This window comes from Prionailurus bengalensis, chromosome D2, assembly GCF_016509475.1.
Source record: "Prionailurus bengalensis isolate Pbe53 chromosome D2, Fcat_Pben_1.1_paternal_pri, whole genome shotgun sequence".
NCBI classification, from domain to species: Eukaryota; Metazoa; Chordata; class Mammalia; order Carnivora; family Felidae; genus Prionailurus; species Prionailurus bengalensis.
The window spans coordinates 36,771,996-36,784,199 of NC_057351.1; the positions used below are offsets into that span (position 1 = coordinate 36,771,996).

At 41.0% G+C, this 12,204-nt stretch overlaps 1 protein-coding gene across 35 annotated transcripts in view; it reads right to left on the reverse strand.

Moving 5' to 3' along the window:
- Positions 1-12,204, reverse strand: part of KCNMA1 (potassium calcium-activated channel subfamily M alpha 1) — a 733,580-nt gene that overhangs the window by 134,066 nt on the left and 587,310 nt on the right. For 18 of the 35 annotated variants that reach the window (XM_043596657.1, XM_043596656.1, XM_043596650.1 and 15 more), the window contains exon 17: positions 3,989-4,075. In XM_043596657.1, coding sequence (XP_043452592.1) covers positions 3,989-4,075 — 87 coding nt within the window. Of the gene's footprint in view, positions 1-3,988; positions 4,076-11,216; positions 11,229-12,204 lie in introns of all 35 variants that reach the window. The other 17 variants (XM_043596637.1, XM_043596642.1, XM_043596641.1 and 14 more) reach the window with 1 other exon arrangement.

Sequence of the window (12,204 nt, forward strand, 5' to 3'; positions counted from 1 at the left end):
CTCAACCTTCTCTGCTCTCCTCCCCACTTCCTCTCCTGCTCATCCACCCCTTCGCCAAGTGGTCCTGTGTTGGTGACCTTGACATACACATCATCAAGAAGACCGGATCCACACCCTGCAAGGCTGATCTTCAGGGTCTCCTTGTCCTCTGCTTTCCTGTTGTGTTTAGCCAATGGGAGGAGCCAGCTGGAAACTGGAGGATGGGAAGAGAAGAATTCCTCCCTGCAGGGCCATGAAATGGTGGTGGCCACATCTCTATATTCCAGAGGACTCAGCTCCTGCCAAGTGGCCTTTCCTACACTACAGCCTCTCTCTCCAGGTTCTGATAACTCTCCTTCCCCTTGATTCTGCAGATCTAGGGCTGAGAGTGGTTCCACTCTGTTGCCAGCTCCGGGGTGCTTTTGCATCCCTTATTGGTTCTCCTTAACCCTCTGCCCACAACTTTTTATGTTCCCTTCATAAAACTCTCCTCCCTTTTCTCATTTAGGTGTGTCACCTGTTTCTGGCCAGGATCCTCCCTGATATAGCACCCAAAATGACACCTCCAGCTTTCATCTTCCCCCCAAACTCCAGAATCTTAGAGCTGACTGTCTACTTAACATAGCCAAATAGAATTCTTAATTTCCTACATCCCAAACTTGCTCCTCTTCCAGCTAAATCCAGTCTCAGTAAAGTGGGAAGCCAGCACCCACCCAATTTCATAGGCTCCAAATCTAGGCTCCATTCTTGATTCCTCTTTTTCCCCTCATTTCTTATATGCAGTTTACCAGTGGGTCCTATATATAGACTCTCCAAAATATATTCTGAACTGGTCTCCCTTCTCTGTACCTCCACTCACCAGTTTTACCCAAGCTTATCTTCACCTACACTATGCAGTATCTCCATCTGTTGGGCCTCCCACTCCTGTTGCCCCACATCCCATTCTCTATAATGGAGAGGAAAGACCTTTCAATGATGTAAATCAGACTCCATCACTCCCAGCTTAAAGCCATCAGTGACTCCATTTTATAACAACCTGACCCATACATATCAAGTCCTATGGGAGCCAGCCCTGCCTTTTTCTCTTACCTCATCTCCCCATACTACTCCTTCAGACACACTTTCCTTCCCCCAGCTCCCTACACACAACAAAACTGTCCCTACTTTGTCTCCTCTTCCTTTCCCATCTCTGTATGATGGACTCTTTCCCATCACCTCCACCTCTGCTCAAATGTCACTCCTTCCAAGCAGCCTTCACTTGCGCACAATCTAAATCAGTGACCTGGCTGCACTAATTCTTTGACTAATGTACCATGAATAAACAAAACTGTAATTCTCTCCTCCCTAGAACATGAGTCCATGAGAGCAAGGACTTCATTGTTCACCACTGCTTCCCTGGCACCTGGTACAGAGTGTTCTAGAAAGTGAGTGACCTTTGATGCATGAATGAGTATGAGAATGCAGCCAAGTAATGCCAGATCTGCAAGTTTTTCAGGGGAAACCAGAAATAAGGATTTTTAAATAAGGATGATGGTGTCTTATGCTTGGCAAATAATTTATTTGTTAAAATTATGAATCAAATGAAGCCTGTCTTCAAGCCACACCGAGTCAACGAGGCACCATTTTGTGACCCCGACATCAAAGACTATGTGCCAACATTATTTAAAAAGGAAAATACTCAGTGGCAAGGAGCAGTGGACAAGTGACCGAATGCCCATCCCAAAGTGGCCTAAGGCTGGAATGGTGGTTTCACTGCTCTGTTCCTAAAACACTGCATCTGAAAGTTTCTGTGAGCTAAAAATCCATTAACTTCTTTTGTGGCTTTTTTGTAGGAGAGGGTGCATACTCAATACTGGATCGTCATAATCAACTTTTCCATTTTTACAAAACTTGTTTAGTTTCATTCAAATCTCCAAGGCCCTTTCTGTGGTTTTCTGCCGTCTTCATCTGTTTGAAGTCCCCTAACTGACAGCATTTGCTCCGACACATCACACACCACGGAAAATTACAGGCTGCTGTTGTTGCTGATTGTGTCAGCATGTATTTGTGAACACCATAAAGCACTGAAATGAGACATATTGCACTCCCTAATATAGGAGGTAATTTGTTTTTTGGACTGCCTGGTATTTGTGACATTCATTAGCAAGAGATGCAATAGGAAATAGAATTACACAAATGGGAGCTTCACGTTATATTTGCTATCTGGGAGGTACACGTGATCTATGGTGCCGCTGTGCTCCCCAGCCCCCCACCCCCTATACGTGGTGTTGAGATGCTGCTTCTGTGTCTCACATTCTGGATGTGAGCACAGCCTTCTCTTCCAGGGGGATGTGGGCAGGGGTACTTCAGTCCTGTTCACCAGCCCCCTCTCCTCTCTCAGGTGAACCCAGTTCTTGAGGTACTCCTGAAGAACAGTCAGGATCCATGAACTGGATGAGGTTTTCCTGTCCCGATCTGAATAACGGCAATTCTTTCCCAACTTGTAGACATAAATTTAAGCCATTAGAGAGCTCAGTTTAAAGAATTTTTGTTTTTGTTTTTTTGCTTCCCCATCCCATTATTCCTCCTAAAATCTTTCTTAAATAGTATGGCTAGACTGTAGGAGTGGGTGAAGAGGCAGAAAGTAATAGACATCAGTTATCAAATATAGTTCTGTGCTCGGCATGCCAGGATCACATCATGACGAATAATTAAGAGCGTAAGCTCTGGCACTGGACATACTGGCTTTACTACCCACAAGCAGTAGGGCTTTGGGTATTGGTTACCCAATCAGCACCCCAGTTTCCTCATGTGTAAAATGGAAATAGTAATGATACCTATCTCATAAGGTTGTTGAGAGGATGAAATGAGTTCATCAATACTTGGGGTACCTGGTCCATAGAACAGTGCTGGCACATATTAAACTCTACATAAGAATTTGCTAGTTTCATTAAATTTGGTAGGAAGTGTGGGTTTTGGAAAAGGAAAGCCCAGTTCCCATCTGGGCACTGCCACTTGCTTCTGTGCTTTATAACCTCGGATAAATCATTTATCTCAACTTGACCAATGAGGAGACCAAAGCCCTGAGGGTTTTAGAAGACTTACCTTACGAAGTTATTTTGAGGACTAACAATTAAGAATGTAGAATACCTAACACAGGCCTGGCTTTGAGTGGAAGCTCATTAAATGAAAACAATAGGCTTACATAAATAATTACAGACCTTCACAAGTAATAATCTATTTTAAATAGTTTGTGTAACATTATTGTTAGAGTGAGTGACCTGTCTGGCCATTCGAGTCACATCTTCTGCTCATAAATTTTTCATAGATCAAGGATAGAAGCAAATATAATGATATTCCATGGTGTTCTCCAAAGAGCCCTATGATTCCCAGCTGTTTAAACAGGTTTAAGGATACTGATGAAAGTGTCGTAAAACACCGAGGTCAATGAACTCATGGGCTGTACCTACAGAGGCCTAAGAATTGAACCTGACAACCTTGCCTACTTACCTAGTAGCCCACAAACAGAAATACAGCCAGTTTAGTATTTCATCTGAAATTAATCCAAACCTTTTGAGATTCCATTCGGCACTTAAAGTGGAAAGCTGATAAATCTCAAGTAAATTTTCCTGGATGATACTAGGTAAAGAGTACTAGACAAGGAACCAGTTGTCCTGTGTTATGTTGTTCTGGGTCATCAAGAATCTGGATGATCTTGAACAGTCACTTCAGCTCTCTGGGACTCACTTTCCTCCCTTGGAAAATGAAGGAACGGTTACCAAGGCCCTCCTAGTTCTAAAATGTTATTATTCCAGTTGAAAGATGTGGAATCAATGATGTGAAGAGGAGCTCATGGAAGCATTTGAAAGCACAGTCTCCTTTTCTTAAGATGAAGCACCATTGATATCCATAGACATGTTAAAAAGTTTAGGGGTTAGGGCCCTATACATATTGAAATTATGCCCATTGTGGTGGATCAAGACGTATGTGGCTGGACCAGAAAGGAAGACAGATGAATATAAACTCTTACCTTTTAACTTCTTTGGCATCACTTGCGATGAAAAATCCTAAAGTACCTTCTTGGATCTTAAGATGGTTTCCAGGATTAATTAATATACTGATCAGTGAACAAAAACAAACAAAGAAGACACAGTTGTGAGTTCATGTTCTGAATAAAACCTTGAAGGCTACACTGTACTGTTAATTTTATAGGGGGCCCACTAGTCTAATGATTTTCCCAAAGATGTTGTCTAGAGCCTGATGTCCAGAGTCCCAAACATTTAATTGGATAATGCCATCATAAAGCTCTGATTCTCAATTCCCAGGCTGGCATACTCCCAGCTGCAGAAATCAAAGCACATCTAGGTTTTAGGGCTGGGCGTGTATAATGGGGTTGCCATCATGGGCTTCTCATCTGAAGCAAAGTTCCTAATAATGTTGCCCCTTGGAAACTTCTGTTGATGGTCAACATTGAATGTGATTGGTCTATTAAATCTATTGCTACACCAATTTTCCATTACATGGCAGAGCATTAATGGGACCCCTATATGCATCCAGAAACATACATATATACATGTATTACTGCAAGGAATGGTACACGACACCTGTAACCAATGCAGAGGCAAACATAATATCTGCACGACATCGGTAAAGACATGGAAGTGGATTCCACGTGCAGCCTTATGTAGAAAGAATTGGATCTACCTGAATGGGGAAAAAGAAAAATGCCAGCAGTTGGAAATGATTCCAGTCTGCTTTTACCAGAATGCATGGGAGTGTTTGAATAAAGTGTGTGTCTAGTACATCCTGATTGGGGCAAATTGTAATTAGAAAACAACATGCAAATTATGCCTTAAAAAAAACTTCCCCTGGCAGGGAAGTATACACTTAAATATACACTGTCCTATTTCAAAGTGTTATAAATAGATTAGCTGACCAAGTTGTGTTTGGACTGACAAAAGAGATACATGCATCCCAATCTAATAAATGGGTGAAACAAACAAGTTAAATTTTCTCCTGATCAAGAGCAGAATACAGAAATGTATTACAAACAGACTAAGATGAGGCTTTGGGCTTAATGGACACAGAATTTAGACCCTCTGAATGTAGCAATAGATACAACAGAGGTATTCTCTGATCTGAAAAGCTGGCTTTAAGGTAAAAGATGTTTGGAATCCAGCTAAAGGAAGTCCTCAACTGTCTAAAATAACCAAAATGGAGGATGGTAATTAACATGGAAATTTTTACTGCTGGCAAAACAATTCCAGAAAGGCGCTGTGGACAACAGGGTGATGTGTCTGTAGCAATACAGGAAGGACCAGGTGAACTTTCGTTCTGTTGGGAGGACCCAGAGTGGATCATTATTGCAAAATAATTGTTTGTGGTCACAAGAACATCCACTATTACCCATAATGAGACCTGACAGAAGGAAACCAATCCTGTGTCATCACTGTCATTAACACTGAATAATAGCAAGAGACCAGGATGATTGGACTGTTCTGTCCTAGAACTACAGGCAACAATGACATTCTTCACAAATCAGGAAGCAGCAGGCCACACTAACAGCAACAGCTTGCAATGGACAGTGGCACTGTACAGGCACCTCCTAATTACCCCTCTGCCAATTCTTTACATTGGTTCAACAGCCCTCTGACTTCTCATGATCATCAGGGGGAAAGGGTCAGAGCTTATACAGTTTAGATGGATTCCTTTTTCAAAGCCAATTAAATGTGATGTCTTAGAAGGGCAGAATTCTGGATTCTGCACACTTTCTGACCCCTTTGCTACAAGGCAGTTCTCATATGTCCTGGCTCTGCAATCAGAAATTGGGCCCAAATTCCAGCATCAACCATTTAGTAGCTGTCTGACTTTAGGCAAGTTACTAAATCTCCCTCAGACTCATATCCTCACCTACAAGATGGGCATGATGATAATGACAGTCTTTCTTCAGAGGATTAAGCAAGATAATGCACAGAAGGCTCACTGCATATTGGTTTATTGTTACTCGTATTATTTATTATTGCAAAAAAGACAAAAGTATATTTCATCTTTAATGGAATTATCAGATTCTCTTTAGCTGGTCTAATGGAATGGAACACAGGGCTCCTTATCAAAATATCCTGTTCATAAAGAGATAAAGTTACAGAGTGAAGAACTGTACATTCCAGAATAATGCATAAGGACATACATGAAAAATTCTAGGTACTTCTAGTGACTAAAGAAGCTAATTTCAGGGAACCTGGGTGGCTCAGTCAGTTAAGCAGCTGACTCTTGATTTTGGCTCAGGTCATGATCTCATGGTTTGTGAGTCTGAGCTCCACATCAGGCTCTGAGCTGACAGTGCAAAGCCTGCTTGAGATTGTCTCTCTCTCCTTGTCTTTCTGCCCCTCCCTGCCCCCCCCCCTTTCTCTCTATCAAAATAAATAAACTTTAAAAAAGAAGCTAATTCCTTAAAGTTGGAAAAATCTACATTTTGATATGTGTTTATATAAGAGTGTAAAAAAAGCTTCTGAGGAAAAAAAAATCCTATCATGATTTCAATGATACAATTCAAAAGAGGAAATTTGACACTCATCAATGTCTTGGTGACACCTATGTGCACAACAAGCTTTGCACAGAACTCTTTTTTACATTATGTGCTTCATTAATTGCACTCTAGTGATCAAGCCCACTGTGTCATGGTGGGACGACAGTGATAGCAAGGTTCCTATCAATGAAAAGTTTCTTCTCATTTCCTCTGTTCTTTATCAACAGTGAACAAGAATTGGCTTACGATGAGAATTTGGGATTGTCATTCCAGACACTGCGGGTTGAGATCATTTATTACAGCTTTCAAGGCTGCTTTAGTCAAATTAGCGTGGCAAAGAAGAAAGATCTGGGGCACTGATGTAAAGCAGATTTGTGTTCAAATCTGTTTCAGCGCCGATGCTGGTTAAGCAAGCAGGTACATGTGTCGGGCCTGTGAGTTCAGACCCTGGGTGCCACTAAGCCTCACTCTCCTCATCTATGAAATGGAGTGAATAATCTGTAGCTTACAGTGTCACTAAGAGAATTAAAGTATATACTATGTGCTGAGTGACTGCCACATGGTAGATCCTGAACACAAGGTCACTATTAATAGTAAGCAAGGCTATTAAAACAACTAAAGGAGCAGCAAATAATCTCTCACATTGTCTCAGCTCTCCATTTTGTCCTTGGTGCTAATAAGCTACCAGGAGGCACCCTAATAGCATTTGAAAGACCTTTGTAACTGACTGCAGGATCCAAAACATTATATCCCCATACAACATCTGGTGACAGACTAATTTGGACTGACTTTTGGTTGCAGAGTGGAGTATCTCTCTGTTCCTCAAGCCTTGTGTAGTTCCAAGGACATCACTGACTGTGTGTTTTCTTTTGGACGTGAATAAGAGGCTTTGAATCAACTCTCTAAATCATGTGTGAGGCTGTATGCTCACCTTTGCAGCTATCCAGATCAGGCTAAGGAAGCCTTCTGGGTGGGAATTGAAAGAATGAGCCTAGATCTTGAGAATAACGAAGGAAAGAAATCTAGATACATATGAATGTTCATTGTGTTGGATTCCACTCATACATTTAAGGTTTTGATAGAGAAGCTTGTGTCCCTTATTCCAGGGGGCCACTGCTTGTAATACTCCCTAGGTAAGGGTTCAACGTTTCAAAGACTCTTTGAGGAAATACGTTACTCTCTTTAATATGGTAGACATTAAGTCTTCCAACCACATTCCATATCTAGAAAATTTAAATAAAATGTTAATCCTCCTCTTTTTGAAAATATAAAAAGATAAGGATCCTAGACAGAAGTAATTTTTTTCCCCCAGTAAAGTGCCTACTACCCTCAGAATATGTTATTGACCTCCTACTGGGAATATGTAAATCTTTCCAAAGGTCTTTGATCTCTTAAAAGAATAGCCAACATTAGGTTTGTTTTGTTCTAATGACCTGCCAGAAGTCTCCCTCCCCATGCATCACGTTAAATCAGTCTCTGGTTCCAATTCTGTCTAATTCACTAGCTTATCAGAGATAAACTTCAAAATGTGTCATGTGAAGAATCAAGAAAATCTCTAAGAAAAAGTCTATATATCAATTAGCAGAATTCCAATAGGGATATCTTCTTGGCAAGGGTGGACTTTCCCTCATTTCAAGGAACCTATAAATTACCCTCTTTCTTCTATGACCTTGCGAATTTCAACAGAAAACATTCAGTGGCAGCTGGAGGCAAAGGGCTTATGAAGCTCCTCCCCGGAGGATTCTTGCTCGCTCCCTTTTTCTTTTGCCCTCAGACTAGTTTTGTATCTAGACCGATTCTTTGGCTCCTTTCCCACATGTGAAACAAATATATATTTTCTGTGGGAAACCCATAGTTGAATAAAGGGGTGAAAAGCATGATCATGTTTTATTTGCTTTTGTAAATAAGTCTCTCATAGTAGCCAGCTTAAAGCCCTGTATGCAATAGATACTTTTCAACTACTGGTGGAATGAATGAAAAATATAAACCATTGGTCTCAGTTCAAAAAGTGTTCCTTTCCCTCTCGTAGAAGGATAAAGGTAGCCATAGCTGTTCTTTCAAAGACCAAGATGTGATTCTTATTAGTCAGCCCTACCAAAGGAGTGACCACACCTTTTCTAGGGGGTTGGCAAATAAGCGAACAATCTCCCAGACGCACTAAGTACAAAAATGTACATGTACAAATATATAAACAGCTAGTCACTTGAGGCATGGGAGCAATTAATTTCAACATTGAAAGCACCACTCACTTAGAACCAAAATATGTGTTTCTCAACTAAAATGCAAAAACACAGAACTGGCTAGCAGGGCTTTGTTCAACAGAGAAATATTCCTCCCAGATTCCTCCAGAAGGGGAACTCCAGGGCTCAAGCTACAATGCATTTCATTGTGTAGGTCTTGCTGAACTTCAGTCAGTTTGGAGAATTGGGGCTTGATGAGGCAACATGATTTATTCTTTTTCTCCACCACTTAGGGATAACAACTAGGAAACATCTACTTATTCCTTCTTCAATCATCATCAACTTTACTTGTTTGCTGTTTTTGGAGACAACCAATGATGAATAGCTCAACTGAACCCTATTTTTTAAAGGAATCTTTTATCCATTGTGGATAAATATGATAGGTCTGTATTTCTCCACCCCACCCCTCAGTTTTTGGTAGGTGTAATGTACCATTCCCTGAGCAATTACAAAATTATCACTCACATGAGAATATAGTTTGTACTTGATAACATGATAATTATATCTGTGTCTAGCAAGCTAATGGGACTTCATTAACTACAGCAAGGGAATCAGAACCATGTAAGACTTCAGTTCATGCTGTGCCCAGATAAATCAGGCCACTGGTAGGTGGCCTCTTTGACCATCCATGGTCATATATGATTGCTATTGGTTGGCACTTTGCTTGAACTAATTGTTTCTTCTTTCAAAAGTACAACTGCCCTGCAGTTTACGGGCTGTGTTAGGGCACAGCCTACAGAAACCCCAAATCTCAAATCTTCTTGCTTTTCTGGAATTTTTCATTTCTTCTGGGCTTTCAAATAGATGTTGCTGGAGTCCCACACAACTAGACACACACACTTTTACTTATAGAATATACAGAGGAGACACAGTGTGTATTCCATGCTTCCATATACTTGAGCCCAGTTCACCCACACAGAGACAGCATAATAAAGATTGCTCCCAGTTGGTCAGACTCAAATGGCTGTCGTTGTGGTCCGCCAATGATATGGGCAAGGGATTGATTAGCCCGAACCCATCGCAATGATTTTGGAAATGGCACTTAAAGATATACTTTGCACATAAGGAAAACAGTAGCCATATGGGATGGGGAAGAGATCATTCATTTGGGAAGGCCAATGGTGGCTATTTGGCTCTGGGAGCAAGCTGTGTCACTTTCTGGTACACTTTACGACAAGTCATGCTATGTCACAACATGCCTCCACCACAAGATAAAAGGACTCAAAGGCCAAAAGCCAACAGCAGAGGTGCAGCCACTGTGGACCTTTGAAGATGCAAAGTGCTGCAGTAACTTCTCGCAGTTGGATCATAACAACAATACCAAACTGACAGGAAGCCACCTCATGGTCACACATCAACACCAAAAACTACAGAAGAATCTGACTTTGGAAAGAGTTCCAGACAAATATCCCCCACTACACACACACACACACACACACACACACACACACAATTACAAACACGAACATGTGACAGTGATTCCAACCACGGAGAAAAACAACTCTTGAGTAAATGAACACATGGGCCTCTCAATAGTATGTTTTCAACAATACTGTTTTAGAGAACACATTATCAAAAAACTACGCTGGAAACAGTAACTGGAAAAGTTAAAAAAAAATGCTATCGATGAAGATTTGGTCATGCTTCATGCAACAGAAAACAGCGGCAAAACGGGGTGATGTCACATGGTGAAAACTGAGATACTTCACATGAAGAAATATGCCCAAACACGCTAGGGAAAAAATAAAGCCATGAGTTCATCTCCGTAAGCAGTACTCATTCACTGAGTTGAATGTGGTAATCTGGCAATCTAGTAGCAGTGTTCTATGTATTGAGTACTGTCGAAGAAATAAAATATGCAAAATGGTATCATCAAAACAAGTGTAAGGGGAAAAAAAAAAGTTGAGTATAAGAGCTTGGTCTCTGTTTTGTGGATAAAAGGACACGGATCCTGCTCTACAAACTGGAAACGGGACATGGGGAGGAGGAAGTCACTGGGAATGTGGACGTGGTATGCAGACAAATGGCACAGAGTCTGGTGGGCACCAAGACACATCAGGACAGGACAGAAACAGACACCAGGGGCTGGAGAGAAGCGTCCTCCTTCTCAACATCGATAACACTTGTTCCCATCACTGGTGCCATGACTGAAAACAGGGATTGTACCTGTTGGTTTGTTAGGTTTCCTGCAAAGAAGTTAGTGCGTCATCCAAAAGAATCAACAAACTAAACAAGAAAAGCAATATGCTATTTCCAATTTTTATGTGCTCTAGTTGGAGAGGGGTTTAGATATAAATATACATATATATATATATATATATATAAGTACATATATATACATATATATACTAGACAAAGGAATGAGATTATATGTATGTGTATACATATATATAATCTCTATCTTCCTGAATTCTTGGCAAATGGTTAGTCCTGTGGTGAGCAGTGAAGATAGAGGGTGGGGGTTGGGAGGAAGGTTAACGAAGAGCGCATACCGCTTTCGGCTTCTGCAAAACGACAAGAAAAAGAATTTAAAATCAAACAATTTGATAATAAGTTGACTGACACCAGAAGGAGAGAAGGAAGAAAACCTTTGTTTCAAATTATTTGAAGGATGCATGTGAAAACAAGGTTTTTCAGCAGAGCATGGAAACAGCGTCATGGGGTAAAACAACAGAGGAGGTAGTTCAACACAGGCTGGAGGCAAAGGGGTGGAGAGAAGAAGCTGGGTTCTCCGAGTTTTCACACCCAGACGCTTGGAGGATGGGGGAGGGGAGGAAATGGGAAATTCTTAGATGAAAAACAAAATCCTTATCTCAGGAAGGGTTAGAAACTCAATCCTTTTTAACATGGATATTGTGTTTGGTAAGTTCAGTGTTTTCTCAGAGGCGTGATCCACATTCCCTCAAACACACCTTTTTCCACAAGAACCAATGTGCTTCCACACTGAGACCAAGCCACATGTGAGGATTAAAGTTGGTAACTGCACACAGAAAGCCAAAACAAACCCAAACAAGTTCTTTTCACTCTTTTCTGAAAGAAAAAAAAAAAACTAAAAATCTGTATCTATAAATATGGCTTTGTTGAAAACATCTCAGATTGGTGAGTTAATTGGAGGGTCCATCAAAGAAAAGATTTTTGTCTTCAGGGATAGCTGTTAGTTATTTTTCTTAGAATAGTGACAGCAGATTCACACTGAACCATTAACAGGCTTTTTCTCTCCCTCCTTGTGACCAAAATGTGGCAGGTGGGAGATGATAGGTCAAGGTTCAGGGTGCGGACTCCTGCTTTGAAATTATACCAGAATGGTCAAGAAACAATACACGGCATTAGTGCCACCCACACCATGACACTTCTTTGAGAGATGCACAGAAGTGATAAAGAGAGAAGACTGAATTACACAGATTTACCGACGTGGCAACATGAAGAATATCATTTGCAAAAACCCGGGAGACATGTTTCTCCCTACACAGGTGCCGGTGA